This window comes from Egretta garzetta, unplaced genomic scaffold (assembly GCF_000687185.1).
Source record: "Egretta garzetta isolate BGI_Z169 unplaced genomic scaffold, ASM68718v1 scaffold142, whole genome shotgun sequence".
NCBI classification, from domain to species: Eukaryota; Metazoa; Chordata; class Aves; order Pelecaniformes; family Ardeidae; genus Egretta; species Egretta garzetta.
The window spans coordinates 1,465,395-1,490,360 of NW_009258955.1; the positions used below are offsets into that span (position 1 = coordinate 1,465,395).

Consider the following 24,966-nt stretch of genomic DNA (forward strand, 5'->3'; position numbering starts at 1 on the left):
CCTCCTCTCCTGGCGAAACGCCGGTGCGGGGGCTTCCGAGCCCGCGGCAGAAGTTCCTCAGTCAGGCGCCGGGAGGAGGGGGCCTGTCAGCTCAGCCGGGCGCCGGGGCAGGGCCTCTGCCTCCCTGCAATCCTGAAGTTGGCTGGACGGCTTCGGAGCTGTTTTCATCAGTTCCCTCTGCTGAAAGAGTTAACGGAAAAGCGAAAAAATAAAAGTTGGTTATTACATACGTCATTAATTTTGGTGTAAGTAAAACTGGATTTGTTGAGGTGCTAAGATAAACTCTTAATGACTAGAATCGGACCTCAAAGTGTTTAGTTTAATGGCTTGGTTATGAATCTTCCCTGACAGCTGTTACAGTTTTGTATTTACATTTCCTGCCTCTACGAAAGTGTGTTCTACAAAGGAAGAAGAGAAAACAGAAACAGGAGAAAAGTGAAACTTATTGAAAGTGCTGTCAAATACCCAAAGTAAACAAAAACACTGCGTCAGGCTGTGTTTTGGGGTTTTGTGTTTGGAGTTCCATGGGGTTTTGTTGTTTGTTTGTTTTATTTGGAGTCTTTCAATAAGTTACTGTTTGTACTAGTAAAGTGACTTGCAAGGTAGCTTGTTTACTGGGAGCTAAACCTGTCCTTTTAAACTGAGTGAAAGGACAGTTGCTTTATGTTACTTACTACATTTTTTTTTTTTTTTAATTATTCCAGTTGTGGAATCTGACCTTAGGAGTAGTAAAGGTTATAGTCCCTTAAACTCAATCTGAAACTTGTTGTTTGTAAAGTAAATACTGTCAGTGGTGCTGCTGGCTCATGGTAGATGAAGTAAAGATGTTCTCTGACTTAAATTGTATTGCTGTCAATCAGGCTGTAACAAAATGCAGGCTGTTTTCTCACAGGAATACTAAGCTTGTGAAATACTCACTAATATTCTTGATTACAATTTAATTGTATCCTAAAATGCTTTTAATAGGTTCCTTCCAGCCAACGAATGAAATGATGCTCAAGTTCTATAGCTTTTATAAGCAAGCAACCCAAGGACCCTGTAACGTTCCACGACCTGGATTTTGGGATCCGATTGGTAGATATAAATGGTAACTTTTTATGAGTTGCTTTGGTTTGGGGTTTTTTTAATGCTTGGCGTGGGGATGGTTAGAAGAGTGGTACTTGGAGAAATAACTTGGTGAGTTTATTCTCTCTTTTAGAAAGAACATTCACAGCCTTTGATGCTTGAATTATTTTTCTGTCTCACGTTCCAACTTTCTAGCTCAGAAATTTATAACTTCTCAGAGTTGCAGGTGAAAAAATTCCCTCGGGTTCTGCAGGTGAGCAGGTTTTTCTTGGGGCAAGCACCATCATGGTACCTCTGCAGTGTCTATCCCATGTAGCAGAATAAAATTGTAGGTGCTCTGCAGAATGAGTAGTGATGTGGATGAGCTTCTGGAATTCTTCCTTACCAAGTTTTTATGCATGATGTGAGCCTGAAGTAAGTGCTCATTGACAGCCACCGATATAGCTTCAAGCTCATGGGGAGAGGTCTGGTTTATGTATCTTTCTGGTTTGTCTGCTCAGTGGCAGGGCTTCCCACTGTCTGTATTTTCCTTGTGCTGGGAAGACTTTTGATCACCAGATTGCTAAGATCTGTTTGAAAAGCCACGTGAATGCTTTGCTTATTGTATTTGAATAATGATTTGTCCTGAAGAACAAGTACTATTGCTGTCTTTATGGTTATGGTCGTCTTGGGATATGTGAAATGATTGCTATGACATTTTTTTGCCTTTTGTTTCCTCTCCTTCCTTCCTCCCAAGTCAGGGTGAAGGGGGTATCTTTGCAGAGGACTAGGGCAGTAAGCTTCTACCTAACTGGTTGTTGTAGCTGAAATAGGAGCCATCAGCCTTGGGGTTTTGACGTAAGTGGGACGAATACTCTGGCAAGGAGAAGGGACAGCGTCAAATCAAGTGCAAGACCGAGCAAGGAAATGTTTTATTCCAGTCTGTGTTCTGACAGATTCCTTGTGCAATACTGATAAATTTGATGGGAGTTTTCTGTCTTGCAGAGTTGGAGAGGGGGAGATTTTTTTTTTTAGGTCATAAGTACCTGCTGTGGTAACTGGGGGCAGTGATTAAACTATTTGCCTACTAGACTGATGTGTCTCCCTAGTTGCTAAACTTGAAAAGGACAGATTTTTCTTGTAGCCTGTTCTAACTTGCTGACGACTTTGTAAGTGCTGGGTGAAGTGTCTGTGCCTGCTCTTCTTCTGCAGCAGAGGGTCTTAAAAAAAATCAAGCTAATCAAAAAGGAAATGTGTGTCTCATATCTGGGCTTGTTAACATCTTACTGGGTACAAGATCATAGCTGGTCAATGGGGAATTCCTCAGTCCCCAGGCTGTTCAGTTGTTATTTCTTTGTTGATGTACCACTATGTGATTATCCTAGCAAATTGTATGTTTGGACTTTAAAAAAAAAAACAACAAAAAACCAAACAACCAAACCCCCAAAATGTTGTGAATTGTTGCATTTTATTTGCATCAGAGAAACTTTGAGCATTGCATAGCTGGCCTATGTAAGACCAGGCTGAAAAAATCCAGTAGGCCCTCATGATACTGAAGATGTATGTGACTTTGCTTCCTAGGGATGCTTGGAGTGCCTTGGGAGACATGTCCAAAGAAGAAGCCATGATAGCATATGTTGAAGAAATGAAAAAGGTAGGTTTACTAACGAGTGGAAGGGATATTCTAGAACAAATGTTCCAGAAATAAAATCAGGAGGTTCTTGCTGACTAGTACTGTCAAAGCTCCAAGTGAGTTATTCCCTGTGTAAACTGTTACATTTCAGTACTGTGCTGTTTGGCCCATGGGGAGAAGAAAATTACGTGGTTCCTTCCAAAGCTACAGAATTTAGGTTGTTGCAGAGAAACATGAGAGCTCTCGCTGGTACGAAGCTTAAATGACAGAGCTAAAGAAAGTGAATTATTGAAATCATGACAAAAGGGGGCAGTGGGGAAAACAGTGGAACTTAAAGTACAACAAAAGAAAAGCTGTTTTACTGCAAACTGCCTCAGTTCTCAGAGTTGAGAGAGGTAAGTGATCCTTACCTTGGAAAGGGAAAAAATAACCCTCCAGAAGGACTTTAGGAGCACGAGTCACACTGTCATGAGTGGAGACATGAGTATAATCAAATACGTAAACTTAATCATCTTCAATTTCTCAAGAGGAACTAGTCAACCTGAATTTTCTGTACTTGTCATGAAAATATTCCTTGTATATTATAGTTGCAGTCAAAAAGTTAGTATTGAGTAATTTGGTCTATCTTTTTTGGAACAGATGTGTAACTTGTAAACAGTTGTAGTTACTACATTAAGCAGGAATTGCAGCATTAACTAAAATAAAGATTCAGAATTAAAGCTTTTTTTTAACTAAATTTTTTCACTGCTGTCTTCACTGAAGGTCTTCTGGGTGGCCTTTCCAGTTTAAAGATAACTTACTGTCCATCTCGATAAAAGTATAATTGTAATCTATTATTATAATGAGGTTAGCATCAAGGAGAGAAAATGTGAGTTCTACTCTAAATAGACTTGCTTTTCTCCTAGGCTACTATCTTGACATTGGGCTCTTAACACGTTTAATGATTGATACAACAAAAACTTATTAGGCAGGGAGCTGGAGTCTGACTATTGGTTTTTTTTCCTATCTGTAATTTTGATAACTTCATTCTTGCTGGTATTACTGTAGGTGCTTTAAAATGAAAAATAAACAACTCCAGAAAACATAGGAGACCAAATACTATTCCTTTAGTCAAAAATCCCACTAAATTTTAATAATTCCTTTTGAATGCATGCTGCAAGATTTAATGCTTCATTTCAAATCTTGGATTCAAAATGTGTTAATACTTAGTAGAGTACCTTCTTTTTTGTCAGTGCAGTAATTGGTTTGGTCAGGACATTAAAACTAAGTGAAACTGCAATGTTTTTTTTAAAAAAACAAACAAACAAAACAACAACTTAGTAAGCCTCCTGTGAGGAAGTCTACTTCCTTGACCCTAATGAAGCACAAATACTCTTGTCTCCATACAGATTACATGTAGGGATTGGAGAGCAAATGACTTCTTGCCTTGCTCAGCTTTGAAACTGAGGAATCTGTTTACCCTGCTTTGGTGCTGTTTCAGCTCTCGCATTTGAAATACAAGCTTCAGCTTTTCCAACCCGATTGATTCTACTTGAAATGTTCATGGAAGTGCATTTCAAATGGATCCACTGGGTTATTCTATCAGCACATACTGCACTAATCTTTCTGCTGTTACTGTGGGCATTCTGCTGTTGCTGCATCAGTAGCCACATCTAAGGGGGCAAAAACCCACTTGTGTACTGGTAACACAGAAGTACGTTTAAGGGTGTATGATTGCCATATTTCCCCCGCCCCTGGGGCACGCCTCTAGCATTTGCACACTGTGTTTGGGCTGTGCATGCATCAGATGACCCTGTCACTTTATTGAAAACTTGTTTGGTGGGGTTTTTTTCCCTTCATGTGTTAGCCTTGAAAATTTCAGCTGTTGAAGAATGTGGGTGGGGTTTTGAGGTCCCAGTGGGAGATGGCCAAACATGTCTTAGTCTGAGCTAAGATGAATCTGAGCTCAGGTGCATTTTGTTTAAGGTTAATTTATCTTCCAAGTAGCATTTCTGAAATTTTATATTGCAATACTGTTTAAACCAATTTATTTACACTTCAGATATATTGTTCTGTTATATATTGGAAATGTATGATATCTTAGCCTAAAGAAGTATTAAGAGTATATGGTGTTTCTAATTTAAAACAAGAGTCTTCATATATGAATTGTCTGACTTCCAGAGAAAACAATAATTCAGGATACATAACGTATTTTGCACTTTCAAATTTTAAGATTGTATATTATGCCTAGCGGCTATATAAGTAAGCAGTTGATTTTGTTTGTGGAAGTATTTGCTTTTGTTTGTGGAAGTATTTGCTCTTTTCTTGCTCACCTAAAAGCTAGCAGTTACAAAACTCTTACTTTAACAGAAACTGCAGTAAGATTCTAAGAGTTGCTTCAAGTTGCACAGAGTATATTGAGGTCTGTTTAGAATAGATGAAGAGCAGCTATATGCAGACATCATAGAAATGCATGTATAAAACAGTTTACAGTGCAGTCTATAGAAGTAAATACATAGCGTAAATACATAAATACGAGTGTTATTCTAGAATAGGTTTCTTGTTTCTCTCAATGCTATTGAAGATAAAAAAAATTTTTAACAAAATCACAAAACTGTCCTGTCTCTGGTTCGTATCCAGCTCTGTATCTGAGCACTGAGCATTTCTACCTAACAAATACGGAATGAATTATATATATCAGAGCAGTGGCAATGAAACGGCAGTTTGATAGGTTTGTTGTCTCTTGATATCCTTGACTGGCTTGCAAGTGTTGACTTGTTACCTGCTAGCCTGCCTGGAGCTTCTGTTTTGTGAAGTAATTCCGTAGCTTTTGCTTGTACTGCTTAGTGACATGCTTGGTGCTTTTGTGCAGCATGTTCTGTGGCAACTTGTACCTCTATCTGTTGCTTTCTTAGTGCTTTTCTGGAGGAGGAGGAGGTGTACCATAGCTGTTAGTTTGCTTTTACATGAGTCTTTCCTGTAGTTATTGTCTCTTTTTAAGAAATAATAAGTATGGAAGAAGAACAAAGCTATTGGCAAAAACCTTTGTTGAAAGGACTTAAACTAGAATGGGACAATAATATTGTATGCTTTTAAAATGATACATTATTGAATCTCTTCTGTTTAATCTATTCTAGATTTAAGATTTTGCATTCTTATCAGATGATCAAAGGCATTGGGTTTGTAACTTAAAATGAAGAAGTTTTTATCAAAGGAAGAGCTCCAAATGACTTCAAGAGCAGAACTTAGTTCTAGTTTGCTCTTCTTTTAAGTAAGCCTTTGTACTGTCCCAGTTTTGTTGTATTCTGTCCATTTTGTTGTTTGGGTTTAGGTGGACCCAGTAGGGCACTTAGGATCTGCTTCTTACATTCCATTGAAGATGGCAGGGTTTGACAAATACAAAGAATCCTCTAAGAAAAAAAAGTCTTCCTGTTTTATTTTCTCTGTGGGAAGACTCTTCTATAAAATAGATTGCACCAGATAACAGCAGCCTGTTGAACTTTTGAGTTGGTTTAGTTTGAAATTGTTGAAATAATGGATTCCAAGGTGGTCTAATACTGTGCTGAGGCTGTCCTTTAGCGTTGGCAAATGCCTTACCTCTCCCATCTTCACCCAAAAAAAGTTAATACAGTTAGTTAAGACTCTCTTGTTTGATAAATTAATTTTATGTTCTTTTCCTTTTAATTAAAAAAAGGTAAAAAAAATCAGAATAATGTGTTAAGTGACTTAATGGAAATGTTACTGAGTTTTACAATGACCAGAAGTTTCTAAAATCAGTTGAAATGAGTGAATCATTAAGACACTGTTTCATAAGATGCTTCATATTTTGGACTTGTGCAGATCCTTGAGAGCATGCCAATGACGGACAAAGTTGAAGAATTACTACAAGTAATAGGCCCATTCTATGAAATAGTAGAAGACAAAAAGAACAGAGGATCTGACCTAACCTCAGGTTCGGACAAGTAACTTCCTTTATACTACTAATAATCACAACTCCAGATGTTTTGGCGCTTGTTTTCTGTAAATGATTTTAAAGCTAAACATTGCATCTTTCTGTTCATTCTCTTTACCATATAACAGTTCGAATGGAGAAAGTCTCTAAGTATTTGGAAGGTAGGAATAATAAATTATGTGTAAGTCCATCTTTTCCATTGTTTTGGTGCTGTAGTAACTGCCTGCTAATGCTTCTGACTTCTGGGCTTGCCACCTCATTGGGCTGGATTTTGTTTTATTTTGCTGTTGATGTATTAAAAATAGTTAGAACCAGGAAGCTGCATGTTTAGCCCTTGTCTACAGGCTTTTTGAGCTGCTGAAGGAAGCTTCTTCCCAAAACCAGAAGAGAATTTATAACAAACAATTCCCCCAATCAAATGTAATTTCTGCCTTTCCATTAATAAAAGGAACAACTGATGTGTACTGCTACATCCTCATGTAGCTGTGGATTCTCACACTGCATGCAGAGCTGGTGATCCAGCTCTGTCATCTGATCTAAAATAAAAAAAAATCCACAATCAAACCCCCTTTTTTAATCATGGTTTCTCTAACACATACAGAATATAAGATGGGTTTGTGAAACTTTCAAGTGAAGTGTTCTGAGGCTCAAGTTCATAAAGGGAGTATCTATTTAAACATTTTTAAATCTGACAAGTGGCAAACCTAGTGGTGTCATAGCTGCATAAAAATCAGTGTGGTGATTTTTATTTAGCAATACCATTGTGTTTTGATAATAACAGTTATTATGTTACAGGTAATGTGTTCACAAGGTTGTAACATAAGGCTTACAGTTGTTTAAATCTGGCTTAAAATTACATACAGTTAAAACTTGAAACACCACAGGGTAAAACTTGAAACTGTTTTTAAAAAACAGACTTGCAGAAATTAATTGATTTAATGTGTTTAAGAAGTAGGAGTTAGCTGGTTAAGTTGCCTTTTGTATGTGTCTCTTTTCCCTACCTTAAAGGAACATAATTTTGGTATCAAGTCTCAGAGAAACAGAAATGATTTTTCATTATTTTTGAGAAAAGGTAGTGGTAGAAGTTTTCAAAGGGTCATTTTGAAATCCATGTGACTTTTTTGCTCAACTAAAATTGTGTATGCTTGATGTCTGGGATTTAATGATCTTGCCTGACAGCTGGATTGACGGGCAAGATTGTAAGAGTATCAGTGGATTCAGGTCAGTGATCTGTGTAATAAGGATTTACTTGGACTTGGTGTCTATGGCACAGCGCCAAAAGCCACTTCTTAAATAAAGTGACTTATCTAGGCAAGCAGAGAATCATGGAAGTTAAACCATACCTAACAAATCTAGCATACTTGGTTTTTAAAGAGGCAGCTTAGCCATAAGGTGGTGTAAGTAAAACAGAAGAGCACATTTCAGCTTTATCTTGCTCTGTCAGCATTGCAATGAATTAAGAAAGAATTTTCACAAAGACCGTTGTATGTTACAACTTCATGACTGCATTTAAGACTTCAAAACCTTTTCTTCAGTATTCTTACCACGTGCACAATTAAAAGTGAAACTGGAAGTAATTATTTACAGTGCAGGCCTCAAAATATTTCACAGAAGTATGGAAGCATGAGTACCTTCCGTCTTCCAGATACACTCTAAAGAGTAGAACCAATCTGCCCAAGTCTGTGTTTGAGATAGTATAGACACTGGTGACAATACTGTTAAGAATTGGTACATGGTTATGCTTCGATTGTGTTCCTCCAGTCCTGTTTCTCCCCCCACCCTCAAACCCCTACTCTCTGTAGCTTCTGTTGTAGAAGGTGTTTTTTCACGAGCAGGCAATATTTTCTGGAAACTGGGGTCTTTCTCTTGAGTCTGACCTCATACTGTACTCCCCACATCTTCTGGCCCATTCTGTTTTGAGTTTGCCTTCCATTCTTCCGTCAGATTTTAATCTGTATGAAGATAATTATCTAATTGTTAAAGAATTGCATGCCACTTCCTCAAAATCAACAGTGTTCTTGGATTAGTCAAAGAGCTTGTCTGGAAGCTTAGTGTACATCAGCTATGGCTGGTGTATCGTCTCTAGCAGACTGGCCTCAACAGAAGAGTATAGCCTTTTAAAATGGCATTTCTACTCCTTGTGGTTTCACTGAAAATGTTAAATACAAACCATTGAAATACTGTCTTCCTGAATCAATAGAGATTGTGGCTCTCCTTAATGAAGAACACTGAAGCCTGACATGCCAGCATTAAAGTGACTTGTAACAGCTACTAGACAACTAGGACAAATTTGCTGCATCTGTGGGTTACAAATATCCAGATATCCAGACTGGGATGTGTTGGTAAAGAAAGGAAAATAGAGAACTCCTTCCAATAGGCTGAGGAAATCTGAGAGGTATTTCAAAAGCATGTAACCGGAGTAGTGTTTTGAAAGCTCATCCTGCAGCTGTGTGAGAAGCTTAGGTTCTCTGGAAAATTCAGTCAGTAGTCTCTTCCTGACAGGTATGAAGTACTTTATAGAGAAAATTATTGACAAATTATTTCAAGGTACATAAAATACTAGACATCAAAGAAGAAAGTGGGCTCTTAGCTGTCATAGTGCTGCAGAAGAGAATAGGTAACTGTTGCAGTATTACAGAAGGACCCTTTCATTTGCAGCTGCTGGAGGAGTAGAGGGAGGACTGCCAGGTAAGGTGGGGGAGTGCTTTAGAAAAGCAACTTTTCGACTTTTTGCACTTGCTAATAAATGCACAAGAAGTCCAATATCCAAGCCAATGCTAAAAAGACAAAGAAGCTTAAAAATACCATTGCTCAGTGAATTTGAAATTTTCAGAATGGGCATTCAAGCTTTCTTGTTATCTGAAGAAGCCAAAGGTGGGTTACAATTGGCACCCTACTGATCTGATACTGGGTGAAAAATACTGAGTTTCAGAGCCAACTCATCCTTGTGAATGCTTGTGGATGTTTTTTGGGTTTGAGGTTTTTTTTTTCTGAATGTGAGTAAATCCAAAGGGGGGCAAGAAAATCCCCACTTGACAGGCCTGCACTAAGTTATCTCAATAACTAAGCAAAGTATCTGGAAATTGTTCACAAGTTCTCCATAGACTTTTCCTGCGTACTCATTCTGCTTTGCGACAAGGCATTTAATCTGTCTTAAAATCCTACTAAATAAAGATGACTCTTCACCTTTATGCATAGTAGTACTCTTTGTAAGCCTTTGTGAAGACTAAATGTTGCCTCCAGTAATGACAAGCTATGCGCTGCAGATGCTGTGGAAGGTTTCAGCATTATAATACTCCTAAACTTTGTTACCCTAATGAGTGTTTCTCTCCTGAAAACTTTGCTCCCAGCTGTATTGCAGTTGTACCAGATGAAGCCCTATGACTTCATCAGAGTAATGAATAGTATTCTGTCGTATCATCAGGGGGCCACTTTCATGCTCTAATGGGGCCTGTTTTGTACAGGGAGCTACACCATGACTAAATTAGACAGGAAGAATTGCCACCCTGACATGAAGTGTTTTGGTTTGGCTGTCCTGAAAGTTATTTATTTTTACATAAATTGTATTTCTAATATGGAAGTCTTTTTGGACACAATAGTTTACCATATCGTCTTAAGGAGTAGGTTATGTTCGCAGCCACAGTTCTGTCACCACTTGCTTTCCTGAGCGTAACTTTACATTATTTGGGTATCAAGAAATATGATCTTTCAGAGGACATCCTTCATAAAAGCATCCGAACACTTACACTGCTGAATCAAGGTGGCATGAGCTATTGTGACTGTGTAGTACATGTTACCTGTTCCGTATTGTCTGCTGGTTGGCTGAATATTGTACATAAAGCAAAATATTATGACAACTCAGTTGTCGCAGCAAGGTGACTCATATTGCTGCACACGCTGGCTTTGGGCAGTGCCAATTGCAGTGTAGCATGTTTGCGCTAGGAGCTCATACAGGGCACTGCTTCAGTAGCAGATTGTGTGAATGGCAGAAGTTGGCCTGGCTCACAGGCAGATGTGGCTATTGAACAATTTGCTGTTTTCCTGTATCGGGTATGGGAGGCTAGGTTTAAGAGACGATACTCGCTGAGGTCTGTGTGCTTTTAGAAGAAGCAAATACATGTAAACACTTCTATTTCAAAGGCCGTAGTTAGTACAGGATGTAGGTAACCTTGGAGGGAAGGACTGAACTTGAAAAAAAGTGAGTCTGTTCTTACTACTTTCCAGGTAGAAACACTTATTCTTACTCTTAAAATACAATATATTTTCTAACTGTGCTTCCGTAGATTGCATATGATTAGTTTCTCCTTTCAAATAGTTTTATTTTCTCAAAGAGCTTCTCATGTTATTTTCAACATCTTCGCTTTGTAATGGTGCATACCTATGTGTGCTTCATAAGCTCACTTTGCAGTTTGACTTCAAATATACTTGCTAAACTGATTTCCTTCCTTTTTCTTTTCCTCACTAGGAGTTTTAAGGAACTCAATGGCTGCGAATCTTCTTAATGCTTTGTAAGAAGGGGAAAAAGAGCTAAAATCCCTGTTACTCTGAAATTGCCGTGCTTTTATGTTGAATGGGTGGCAGCACCACAGCTAGCAGGTGCATTAAGGCAGGGCAAGCATGGGGCAGGAGGAGCCAGGGGGTGGGTGAGAGAGGTTTTTAAAATTCTTACCCTTTAACCTTTTCCTCTTCTCGTTTCCAGTGATAAACTAACAGCTATAATTGAGGTTACAGATCGTATTCAGGGAGGCCAGTGTGAAACTTACTAACAAAAATATTTGCATAATATCTCAGTACCTTAATAGCTTACCTTCAGAAGCATCTAGAAGGTTCTCTGCAGTGTTTGCTGCAGGATGGGATTATTATAGGATTAAGGGCTGGGCCAGCAAGTGCCAAAATCAGTGGAGAGGCTCAGTGGGATGTGGATCAGTGTCTCAACAAACTGTGGCTTGTCCTGTTGCAATATATACCAGCTTCAGGCTTTCCAGTTACAATCTGAGCCTGCTTTGTGATTTGACTTCAGACTGATAGTTTTATGCCAGTGTTGTCTAATAATGTTGGAAATTAGGGCAGAACATCAGTATAGCTCGAGCCTGAGGATATCAACAGCTCCTTTCTCAAACGGAGTAGTAGAGAATGTATCACCACTGGGTGAGCAGCAGAGTATACAAATACAAAAATGTAAGAATAAAAATTGCTTCTTTCAAAATGGAGGGAGCTAAGAGAAGCTTTCTTCCATGAAAAGAAAAGCCTATCTGTATTCTGTTTTGTGCTAAACTGAGTCAACAATAACAGTTTTTGTGCATAATTGATTGTTGGACCTGGATTTTTTTCCTTCAGCTAGACAACAGTTCCCTGCAAAAGGGAAAATAAGTTGTCAAAAGCTCTTCAAGTTTTGATAATGTAGCAGAAGTATCCACTTGCTATGAAATGTTGGTGTCTTATGTTTTAGAGGTCTTGCTTGTAGTTAAGATCTTGTGATGAGAGAACTGAAATCCAGATTTCTCACAGCGCTGTTCTACAATGAAGCAGTAGTAGACAGACGTATGGGAGGCCAGGGAAGAACAGATGTAGGTGATTGTATCTTGATTGCTTTCAGAAAAGTGCCCAGTGGTCATGGGCTGGTGTGTCATGCATAACTTTGTTACAGCCAAAATAATTACTTTAATCATAGCCTTTAAGATGTATGGAAAAGCCATCTGTGAGGCTGTGTTTAATATGGGCATTGTAAAAGGCTGTTAAACTGGTAGGCTTGGAGTAGGTGTCAGGAAAATATAATCTTAATGTTATTTCCTGTTTGTTTTTTTTTCTTATACAGGGCAAAACAATTTTTCGTTCAGGCTGCAATATTATAGACCAGAGTTTCTGGACTATAGGTGACTCAGCAATACAGTTTTCAAGCATAATTCGGGTTTTTTTATGGTGTTCTGAGTTCACTATGTTCACATTTTGTATTTGCCGGGACAAAAGAGTGCAATGTTCCTCTGTAGTTGCCACACAAAGTAAAATTCTAAATGTTGACTGTGTTTCTTCCGTACAGAAGAGACCTTAGCAAGTCCTGCTCATTCTCCCAGAGCGAAGTAGTACCAGACATGGGGACATCCTGGATCCTGGAATGATCTCACTGTTCTTGCATGCTACTATAAATATCTAAGAAGCAGCTATTATTTATGTTTGTTCTCACACGTGATTGTTGGATAAGGTGTTGACAGTAAGTTGGCAAAGCCTGGATCCATTGGTCTTGCTGCACATGCACCATGTAACCGAGCTGTGTGTGCGTCATGGCCCTGTACTCTGGATGTCTGGGAGCCTTCGTGGAACTATGTGCTGGTGCTGGGAATGCCAATGGGGCATTCTTCCTGGGCTGCTCTCTGTCAGGAAATCCCAGGCAGGTTGTCTCTACCAGCAGAAGGCTCAGGGGTGACGGGGAGGAGGGAAATGTATCTAGGCCAACCCCAAAACACAGTAACCTTGTTTATATAAGAAGTATTCTGAAAATTCATGGGAACAGGTACTGGTGGTATGGATGGGGATGAGAAACTCCATAGATATCGAAAAGTGCAAAGGTCCAGGATGAATAGTCAGTAATCCTAAATACCATGCTTGCAAGTTAATATAAATGTCTAAGAAGCTCCTATTGTCTGCATTCATTCTTATCCACAAACTATTGTTTTGATGCTTATAAAAAAGACAGACATTGATATTGTTGATTAAACTGGTTTTGAAATACAGTGGCATCTCTTTGAGTGCAACAGCTTGAAAAGTATATGAGCAGAGAGAGGAATGATGACAAAACAAGGGAACATTGGAGTATATTAAAAGAAAAAAGGAGAGGCTGCTTTTTCTGTTATAGTAAAGTTTAGGAAGACTAAATAACAAAGGCAAACTGTAGAGGAAGATATGGCTGCCACGATCTGTGTGCTTAGGGAATACATTTTTCAGAGAACTTACATTTAATGCACTTAAAAGTGATAAAACAGTGGTAGTTAAAGTAAGGAATTTTATATTTTTCTGTCTCTGTTTTTGACAGATCTTTCTAAAATCTTTTTTTATTTGTGATGACAGCTTGTTTGAGTACTGTAGAACAGATGTTAGAGCAGGCTGGGCCCATGGAAACTTTCTTTGTAGTGTGCTATATATGTTCTTCTAGCTGAACATCTTATTGGTCCCAGACGCTTGCATGTACACCTCTTTCTCACTTGTGATCACTCCTTGCAGTATTGGGATACATCAGTTTTAAAAAGGAGGTGGATACCTGTGTAAATAAGTGTACTGGAAATAGCAGAATGTGGTTGCATAAACCTGGAATTGAAGCAGAGTGCCTACTTGGATCAGGAACAAGCATGAAACATCAGGTTGTGATGGCAAGAAAAGAATTCTAGTTACCTCACTACCAAAACAATTTTATACAGCATATAGATATCCCTGAGACTTACCAATTTTGACAGAGCTTGAGCCTACTTAAATGTACGAGTGCAAAGAGATCCCTATATAATGTGATATAAGTGTAGGTCATGGAAACAATCTTTTAGTGGCTAAGATTTTGCTGCTATTGAGCAGATAGTAAAGTTACAGTATTTTACAAAAGCACATAACTTTTATTAAATTATGAGGGTGTACACAGCTAGTTAAATATCTTGTGTTCCACCTGCTGATGTAGACTGTTTCCTGATCACTGGTATTTGTGAAGAATGAAAGAGGCTGTAGGACTTGTGTGAGGATATTGTGTTGTGCTGAGCCAACCATCAGTACAGCTCCAGCAGTGCATGTTAGTTTTGTATAAAAATTATGTGCTTCACTAGAAAACCAAAAATACAAGGCATTTGAGAAAAACCTGCTAGGCTAGGTTTTCTTTGTAAAATGATGCTTGAGCTGGAGTAGATCCACAGAGGCATTTCATAGAATCATAAGATTTGGGCTGGAAGGGACCTTAAAGATCCCCCTGCCATGGGCAGGGACACCTTCCTCTAGACCAGGTTGCTCAAAGCCCCATCCAACCTGGCCTTGACCACTTCCAATGATGGGGCATCCATAACTTCTCTGAGCAACATGTTTCCTGTACTTCACCACCCTCACAGTGAAGAATTTCTTTCTTTTGTCTAATCTAAATCTATCCTCTTGCAGTTTAAAGCCATTACCCCTTGTCCTATTGCTACATGCCCTTGTGAAAAGTCCCACTCCAGCTTTCTTGTAGGCCCTCTCCAGGTACTTGAAGGCTGCTATAAGGTCTCCCTGGAGCTTTCTCTTTGCCAGGCTGTCCTCATAGGAGAGGTGCTCTAGCCCTCTGATCATCTTTGTGGCCCTCCTCTCGACTTGCTCCAACATGTCTGTGACCATTTTATGTTGGGGGCCCCAGAGCTGAATGGGGTGGGGTCTCATGACCCCAGAACTCCAAGTGAGGTCTCATGAAAGTGGAGTACAGGGGGAAAATCCCCTCCCTTGACCTGCTGGTCATGCTTCTTTTGATGCAGCCCAGGATATGGATGGCTTTCTGGGCTGCAGGTACACTTTGCTGGGTCATGTTGAGCTCATCAAGCAACACCACCTTCTCCTCAGGGCTGCTCTCAATCTGTTCTCTGCCTAGCCTGTATTTGTGCTTGGGGTTGCCCTAGCCCATGTGCAGGACCTTGCAATTGGCCTTGTTGAACTTCATGAGGTTTGAATGGGCCCACCTCTCAAGCCTGTCAGGGTCCTTCTGGATGGCATCCCTTCCCTCCAGTTTGCTGATGACACCAGGCTGTGTGGTGTGGTCAACACACTTGGTGAGGGTGCGCTCAAATCCCACTGTCCATGTTGCTGACAAAGATGTTGAACAGCACCAGTCCCAATACCGATGCTTGAGTGTCACTGGTCTCCACTTGGACATCGAACCATTCACCGCAACTCTTTGAGTGTGACCATCCAGCCAATTCCTTATCTACTGGGTGGTCCATCTGTCAAATCCGTGTGTCTCCAATTTAGAGACAAGGGTGTCATGCAGGAGAGTGTCAAATGCTTTGCACCAGTGCAGGTATATGATGTCAGTTGCTCTTATCCACCAATGCTGTAACCCCATTATAGAAGGCCACCAAATTTGTCAGGCATGATTTGACCTTAGTGAAGTCATACTGGCTGTTGCCAGTCACCTCATTTTCCACATTCCTTAGCATAGTTTCCAGGAGGATCTGCTCCATGATCTTGCGGGGCACAGAGGTGAGACTGACCAGCCTGTAGTTCCCCAGGTCTTCCTTTTTTCTCTTGGGGGTTATGTTTCCCTTTTTCCAGTCACTGGGAACTTCACCAGACTACCACTACTTCTCAAATATGATAGATAGTGGCTTAGCAACTTCATCCGCCAGTTCCCTCACAGGACCTGCGGATGTATCTCATCAGGTCCCAAGGACTTGTGCACCTTTACGTTCCTTAGGTGGTCTTGAACCTGATATTCTCCTACAGCGGGCAGTTGTTCATTCTCCCAGTCCCTGCCTTTTCCTTCTGTGACTTGGGTGGTGTGGCTAGAGTACTTGCCAGTGAAGACTAAGGCAAAAAAGTAATTGAATAGCTCAGTCTTCTCCATATCCTGGGTAACCAGGTCTTCCATTTCCTTTCAGAGAGGGCCCACATTTTCTCTAGTCTTTTATTTAAGCTCCTAACTCCCATCTGGGTAACAAAAATTGCCTTGAAAATATATGGGGAGTTGGAAATCAAATACATATTTTTGAGAAACTCAGCCCTGTTGAGTCACTTAGAAGAATTGTAGTTCTGCCGTTAAAGAATTTAGAATTGCTCTTAGGAATTCTCTTACTGGAGCTGGTACAAGAAAATAAACTTCTGGTGAAAGCTCATAGAGAGGCTGTGTGCCTGTTCTTCACATCCTTTCCATCTCGCCAGTTTCTTTTGTTAAATTCCTCCTCATGGTTGCGTGTTGTCACTGTTACACAGCGCTTAAATATGGTGTTTAGAAAAATAATCCAGGCTTTCACAGTGGAATAGAACTCCTTGTACACCTACAGAGGAGTACAGCTTTTATTTAGAAAACTCTGTCACAAATCTTAGTTTGGGGTGTAGTCAGAGAGATGAAAATAATAAACCAAGAGGGATTCTGTAGTATCTAATTGAGGGCAACAAAAAAGCTAGTAACGTTTTGCCTGCAGTTGAAGTGGGTCAACAAAGAACAAAGGGGTGGGTGGACAGGTGGGATTAGCACAAAGCAAATAAGGTTTTAAAAGCTTGCTTGACTCTTACCATTCATATTAAAAGATGTGTTCCTCCGGAAGTTGCCACTAACCTGCCAGTGGGGACTGTAGAAGTCACTACTGGTTGGCTCTGTTTAGTCTTTAACCCTATCACCCCAGTATTAGTCTTCATTGCTGGTGTCTTAGCAGATACGCAGAGTAACAAGGTGGATGACAGAAAACCATGGTTTTACCAAGTAGTAAAAGCAATTGGGGATGGACCTGATGAACATAGTGTATGGGTTCTGAGGAATAGTACACAGTTAAGCGTGGTATTTCAAGTGGCCAAAACTCTGTACAGTGCTGTGTTCCTCAGAGTCTGCATCAAATCAATGTCTCTTTATGTTCTTTAGGAGCAGTGTTGCTAAGAATGACTGCGGAAGAAATGTGATCCCCATGGATTTCAGTTACACAGGTGTCCCATGGCATGACACCACGTAAATCTGTTGCTGTTTATGCTTTTGCTCAGTTCCACCTCTTTATTTAAATATATGTGATGTATCACTTAAGTTTCCCCAAATGAATAATCTCCTTATTGAAATTATGTGAATCACAGAATCGCAGAATGGCAAGGTTTGGAAGGGACCTTGGGAGATCATCTAGTCTAAGCCCCCTACTAAAGCAGGTTCATCTAGAGCAGGTCACACAGGACATCATCCAGGCAGGCTTTGAATATCTCCAGAGAAGGAAACTCCACAGCCCGCCGGGCAGCCTATTCCAGTACTCTTATCACTCTCGAAGTAAAGAAGTTCTTCTGCATATTGAACTGAAACCTCTTATGTTTCAGTTTGTACCCATTGCCCCTTGTCCTGTCGCTGGGCACCACTGAGAAGAGTCTGGCTCTGTCCTTGTGACACCCACCCTTGAGATATTTGTATGTGTTGATGAGATCCCCTCTCAGTTTTCTCCAGGCTAAACAAGCCCAGTTCTCTCAGCTTTTCCTCATAGGGGAGATGCTCTCAGTCCCCTAATCATCTTTGTTGCCCTCCTCTGGATCCTCACTAGGAGTTCCTCATCTTTCTTGAACCGGGGAGCCCAGAACTGGACACAGTACTCCAGGTGGGGTCCCACCAGGGCAGAGTAGAGGGAAGAGAGAACAGTCTTGAATATTCAAAGACCTTCCCTTCAAAAAGAAAAAAAGTAAATCTTAAAAAAGCTTACGGTATATCTGGGGCTTTTTACAATATCGTGGGTAGGGTGAGGAGGTTTACAGTATTAATTCACCTTCCTTCACAGCTAAATGTTCCTCCTAGTCTTGTCTTTCCTGTTTACTCCCACGACTGGGTAGGACACCTGGATGATTGTGCCCCCACCCCCTTTTTGTTTCAAAGGGAAGGGTGATGCCTGCCTTACCATGCCAAGGGAGCTGTGTCTCTGCTTAATGCTCATGCTGTGGGGACTTAACTGCTACCTTCTCCTCCTCGCACTGCTGCTTCTCAGAAAAACATCTTGAGAATTGCATTTCACAACAAATGAAACATGCTTATGAGAAGTAAGCTGGGAATATGTTGGGATTTTTCTTTTGTGAAACATTTCCTTGCAAATAAGAAGTGTTCTTCAGTGAGGAGAAAATGAGCATGTGATTGCTTATATTCTTGTAGTCTATAAGACAGACAATAGCTTTTCCAGTTCTTTTTACAGTAAAGGAACATTTTTTTTTTTTAATCTTCAGATAAAAATTGGATTAAATCAATCCAAAACAGTGATGCAGGATGCCCACAGAAACCTTACCTTGCAGTAGAACTAAGGTGACTAGGGTATTTAACATAGTCCTTATTGCTATACAAGAAGTTATTATGCCTTTTTTTTTTCTTAAAGCACTATGGATAAGTTTTGAAACTAGAGGAATGTGGGAAGGCTCTTCGTTGCAAGATGAAAGCAGAAAACCCTTAGCTCTAAATTACCATGCAGCAAAGAAAGTAGTGGAGCTGGTTTGGCAAGTTTGGCAGTATAATTGGATATTATTTTGCTGTTAATATTAAGCCTAAACATAAGAATTAATCTTCCAGGGTTCTGCAAGGGAATATAGAAATTATGCAAATGGGACGCTGTGGTGATAATTAAAACAGAATTCAGCCTTGGAGCCAATATGTAAACTGTGCGAGTGTCTTGCAGAAACTGTCCCCTCTTTGTACCTTAATCACTCTGTTCTAATGTAGGAGGCTTAAATGATCATCAGGATGTATTTAACCATATCTTTTTTACAGGAGGTGGTAGAATTGTCCCTTAAATTCTCCATGCTTTTTAAGAATCTTTACTTTGCAATTCTTTGTACAGTCAGAGTAAATTGTTTGTGATCTGTGGAGTGATCAAAGATGTGGAAAACAAGGATTTAGCAGTTACTTTGTCTATTTCAAGATTTGTTTTTTAAATATTTATGTAATTAGGTGTGCAAACAAATGCTTAGTGTATTTATTTAGTCATCTTTTTCACTGAAATCAGAGAATTTATTTCCATATACCCTTTGCTAGATAAAGATCTGTATAAACTTGAGTTGTCTTACCACATTTTGTGTCTGCTTAAATTGCTGCAGGAGAAGATGCATGGGATACTGTATTTACCTTCTTCAGAATCCTGTTGCTCACATAATTGAATAGATTGTTTCAAAATTTGCCTTTGAATTGAGAGCAGTCTAAAAGGGAACTTCCGTAAAAATACTGACTTCTGGGTTTAAAGGAATGTGACTGCATTGGTTGTAGATAAAACGTTATGGCAGCTATACCAGAAATATGGGCAATAGTCTTGGTCTGAGACTCAGTAGTGAAAGTGGCCTGCTGTCTTTTTCCAATAGGTTTCCTCAGAATCATTGAGAATCTCTTCATCAGTATTCAGGCACTCTGTGGTGAGCCACAAAAGAGAAACATTAAACCAATTAAGGAAGAGCTTACAGAAATATAGCTGGCATTATTTGGTACATCTTCTAATACGGAAATACTTTTGTAGAACTATGACTAGTAGTTTGGGGGCAGGGGAGGGTTGTACGTTTGTTTCTTTAAAAATACATCATTTTTCCTCTCTGAATTTTTTCTTAGACCTTAGTAATGTAATGAATTCCACTCCAAATATAAAGGCTGTGAATGGAAAAGCTGAAAGTAGTGATAGTGGAGCAGAATCAGAAGAAGAAGGGCTTCGTGAAGAGGAGGAAAAAGAAGTGCAGCTAAATGGCAAAGGTATGTTTTCTGCACTTGGACTATTGTCTCTTCCAAAGTTACTCTTAACCGCCTAAGTGGAAGAAAATCCCATAGGACCGTGAATGCTGTACTTTTTCAGGATAACTAGATGCAAATGCACGTGAATGTATGTGTGAAGAATGGCAGTGTCTCCGTCTGGGTTATAAGATTTAGAAGTAGTACAAATTTGTGAGCTATGCCCTGCAATTTTTTAGTCGGCTAGGAAGTTCTGTTGGTAGGCTAGCTAAGTCTATATCCTGTATTGTTTTGGTTTTTGTTGCTAGTGCTCTTTGTAATACAGAGCTGTGAATGGCTACGTGGACTCTAACAGTAGAACTAAAAATCACTTTTTTTCTTCTTCACAGAAAATAAAACAGAACTTTCAGTGAGATTTGCTTAGGGGATCCATAAAGAGTTTTGACAAATACCAGCATCAAGTGAAAAACAAATGAAATTACATATGTAGAGTTCTATACAGTGGTTTTTTTTCCTCCAAGGACATTAGAATAATTATTTATCAGAGAGACCTGCTTTGGATTTGCTTACTTGTATTTAAATATGATCTGCTCTTCATGCAAATTAAATTTTATATTTACACTTTTCCCAAGAACAGAACAATCCCTGTGAATGTGAATCTAGGAGCACTTACATATTTTGTTCTGCAGATACATTGTATTTACAGTCCATTAGAAAATTAGCCACTTGAAGAAATAAATCTTGAGCTATTAGATGTGTAGCTTTTGATTTGCAAGGTTTCCTTGTTCTTTTACAGACTATAAGAATGTAAAACCAGAATCAGCAGCTGCTAAGGATTTAGAAAGTATTGTTTCTAATGGCTGTTACAAGAACAGCTTTATCCCAGATATGCAGAATGGCATCCAGACTAAATCTGCCCTGAATGGCTTGAACCCAGAGGAAGAAATAAAGAAAACGGAGCCAAGCCTAGAAATAGCTAATAACAGTGCACACCAAGGTATTGTTCTTGCAAGACCATATTTTCATTTGCACATGTTTTTCTTGGAAAATACTTATTTTCTTGAAAGCTTAATCCTGGGATTCAGAGAATAGCAATGCTGTCTTTCAGTTGTAGGAAGCTGAAGAAAAAATACTCCCCAAAAATGAAATCTAATGCTGGTTTAAAATAAGGCTTTCTTTCAGGATCTTTTACAGAAAAAGACATTAATTCAGAGACAGAAAGTCCCAAAACCACAGAAATAAATTGTTTTCTTTTAAAATCATTATACTACCTATGCAAATACTGTTTGCCTTTGAAAGCTAATTGTAGTGAAATTAAAATTACTAATACCTTATTTGTCTTTCGCAAAGGCTGAACATACTATAAATGCCAGTTTGTTGAAACTGATGTCTAAATATATAACTTTAAAACTAACATGACTTTAGGCAGAACTGCTTTATACTGAGTTTAGGAAGACGAGTGGGATGAACAAGGTAAAATTAAAATTATCAACTTATAATGCAGAAATGCCAATATGATTTATAGTCTTCCAATTGGTAAAAGTTTTGAACAATTCATATATTAATATAACCTCCTTATTCAGAATCTAACTTTAGGATGACAATCATAGATAAAAGGGGCATGAGTTGAAGCTCACCTAGACATTTTAACTCATTGCTTTGCTCTTTGCCAGGATTGGCACACATTTACAAAGCATGTGTTCATCTCTCCTTTCCATACAGGTGCAAATGAAGAGAACATTGAAGAGGTCTCAGCAGCTCAGCACTTAACCAGTGATTCAGACAGTGAAGTTTATTGTGACTCTATGGAGCAACTTGGACTAGAAGAGGTAGGGGCTTAGTATTCCTAGGTGTATTTTGAAACTGTTACGCTTATTTTTAAATAGGTTTCTATCTGTCAGGTGAACCTGAGCTTGCAGATGTGAATGAAGTAACTCATGCATACCTTTCTCCTGCTTGGACTATAGTTTTTTTGTTCTTTTTATTGTCAGTCTTCTACAACTTGGTTATTACTGATCTAAAAGCTTTGAAATTTTTGCCCTGTGGAGAATTTATGTTAGGGGAAGGTATCAAAAACAACAGTACAAAGAAACTAAGGGCTATGTCCACAAATGAATTTAGGGTCTCCCTAACACATGTAGGGACCAGAATCCAGCTGTCTCTAAGAAGCAGGGAGTGTGTTTGTAACAGTAAGTTTTTTGCATGCTCTTTTTCTGGCCTGATGAATCCTGCATTTGTTTCTTAAAATAAATAAAGTGTAAGCCTTAGCAGGTGGCCTGTGGACCAGTGCCTGAAAGTGGCCTAGCTCTAAAGAAGCGGAAGTTGACAATGATGGGTTCTCTTGTACTCTTTTCAGCTGTAATGTACATCTCTGACTTCCATATAAAAGGTGGGCACCAACTGTGCTGGCTTAGTTTTGACTCAATTTCTGCTCCTGCTCATTGTCTTAACTGTAGTCTTAGTTGATTGGAGTTGAAGGAGGCTTGGACCTCCTTCAGAGGTCCAGCTTAAGCGTGGGCTTTGTAGATTGTACTCAAACGCCTAGCTTCCTGATTCTGGGGAGGAATATGTGAATGATGTGTGGGATCAGAAAGACACGTTAGCACTCATTCTCTTGCCTAGTGATTTTCTGAGGATCTAGGGAATTCCTTTTAGCAAATCAAAATTTTACCCAGTAATGAAACGCGTTGGGAAAGGTGATTTGGTAGAAGTGCTGCAAGCTCTCTTATCTAGGTGATTTCCCAATCATCTTGTGTATCGTTCAAGCTTGTTTGAGATTCTTTAATTGAAGTGGGTGGATAATTTGTCAGAATTTCCCAACCTGCATGAGAAAAGTTCTAGTTCTGAAAAAAATAGCAAATGTTCAGGTATATGCAAATAAATATACGAGTAGTGCTACAGATGGATCGATTCAAACTAGAAGAGGTTAGTTTAAAGAATTCAATACAGCTTTTTATAGGAAAAGATGTAGCAAACGCTGTCCTGCAGTTCTGATGATACAGGTTTACGAACTGCTATTTGACAAATGGGATTTTGGCAGCAGTTTTCATTTCTTTGCCTAGTCTTTTGATTATTTTGGCTTTTTCGTGGAGTTATTTTTCAGCTATCTGAGGTCCCCTGTCTGCTTCAGTATATACTTGTGCAAGTGCTTGTCCTTGCACTGAACAAAGGGTTGCTTGAACCACCTTAAGGCAGTCCTGTTGCAGAGTGTGTAGTTGTGACCTGATCAACGTGTATGTCATCCATTTTTAACACCTTCCTCCAGTACCACCGATTTTTTTTTGAGAAGTTGATAGAATATGATGCCTTTCTTTTGTTTAGTGAGAGGCACAGGGTGCAGCCAAGCTGTTTTGAACAGGTTGATAATAAAGAATGCAATCTTTTTGCCACGAGTGTAAAGACTGCCTACTCAAGGTTGCTAATAGCACGTGACTTTTGACAGTGTGGCTCATGAATACAAGTTAGGATACGACTTCACTGTCTAAGAAGCAAAGCCAATTTTACAAGGGAAAACTGAACATTTTCAGATCTTGATGCTCTATTTTAGTGATTACCGAGTATTACTGTATGTTAGAAATGTCTAAAGTAATTCCAAGCAGTATCACAGTTTTGAGAATATTTGCCTCAAATGCCTTTTCAGTATGAAAAGGATATTTAGACAATAGTAAGCACGTTCTACAGGAAAACAACTGTTTCTGTTACAAGAAAAAGTCTTAATTCTGGGCAAATATTTTCTTAAAGTGGAAGTAGAGATGATGCTTCTTCCTTTTTATTGGTTAACTGTCACATTTTACAGAATTTAATTACTTGCTAATGTTAATTTGTAGCCCTTGGAGATCATCACATCAGCTAAAGGATCTTTAAAGCATTCATCCCATTTCTTGGATGTAGATCACAGTCTTCTGTTAGAAAATACGGATTTTCCAAGGCACGCTTGCATGACTTATAGCAATCTTCAACCTGGAAATACTGTAGAGGGAGAAGCTCAAGAACAGGGTGAAGTCAAATGTGGAGGAGAAGACGGTAAAGCCAGTAATGGGGGCCCTCACAAGGAGAAGAAAGGTGGAGAAAAAGCAGATTTCTACAGTATCAGAAGAGGGAGAGGTACTGTGCATGCTGCTTTTGTTTTACCCTCTCTCCTGACTGCCGTAAGTTACTGATGCCTGAGAAGTAGTTGTTAACATTGTACAGCAGGATAGTCATGCTATATAATGCTTCTGTCCTTTGCAATAAAAATAGATAACACAATCCTAATTACAGTGGGTAGCAATCACTTTTGTCTTCAGAGTACTTATTTAAGTCATAGATAAGTATTACAAAAGGATTTTCTTCTGCTATGGAGATCTTGCATAAGCATATTGGCTTCTTCTGTTTTGGCTTACCTTAAACTCCAGCTCTTGTTTATGGCACCTCTCTTTTTTGAAGTCTAATCTTCAAAACCTGTCTATGCATGAGAAGAGTTTCTTTACAAGTTACATATTTATTTTTAAATGCATATGCATTTATACCTTTATGGTATCTTATTTGAAGCCATGGAACATCTTGGAAAGGAATCAGTGACACATTATTTTCTATATAATTGGAGCATTAGCCACACCTTTGATTCTGATACTATCTATTATGATTCTTAAAACTTAATGATTCTTAATCACATAATAGTCTAGATGTTCAGTTTATGTTGGACCTCTGCTCTTTTTAATTCTGTAATACTTCTAATACTGTCACCTAGGAGCAGCACCATATGCCAGTATGATCTGTAAAGTCCAGGATAAAGTTTCTTTTTCTTGTACTAAAAAAAAAATTACCACAAAGTATTTTATTTATGTATGGCATGCCTTTTTGTATGGCATCTATATGTGATCTGATGCAAAAATTAAAAAGAAAACCCAAGTATAACATTAGTGTTGAAAACTACTATGAAGAACATATTATGGTTTAACCATTGCCCCTTCTCCTTTTGTTGCTTTACTTACCGTTGCTACTTATAGATGGAAGCATGCT

General features: G+C 39.1%; 1 protein-coding gene across 5 annotated transcripts in view; it reads left to right on the forward strand.

Annotated features, from left to right (window-relative positions):
* The first annotated feature begins 67 nt into the window (after positions 1-67).
* The window catches only part of ACBD5 (acyl-CoA binding domain containing 5), a 33,431-nt gene continuing 8,532 nt past the window's right edge, over positions 68-24,966 (forward strand). For 2 of the 5 annotated variants that reach the window (XM_035890146.1, XM_035890145.1), the window contains exons 1-8: positions 954-1,087; positions 2,626-2,698; positions 6,497-6,608; positions 6,737-6,769; positions 19,852-19,989; positions 20,762-20,962; positions 21,688-21,794; positions 23,793-24,069. In XM_035890146.1, coding sequence (XP_035746039.1) covers positions 954-1,087; positions 2,626-2,698; positions 6,497-6,608; positions 6,737-6,769; positions 19,852-19,989; positions 20,762-20,962; positions 21,688-21,794; positions 23,793-24,069 — 1,075 coding nt within the window. Of the gene's footprint in view, positions 246-953; positions 1,088-2,625; positions 2,699-6,496; positions 6,609-6,736; positions 6,770-19,851; positions 19,990-20,761; positions 20,963-21,687; positions 21,795-23,792; positions 24,070-24,966 lie in introns of those variants that run through there. The other 3 variants (XM_035890147.1, XM_035890148.1, XM_009634554.2) reach the window with 3 other exon arrangements.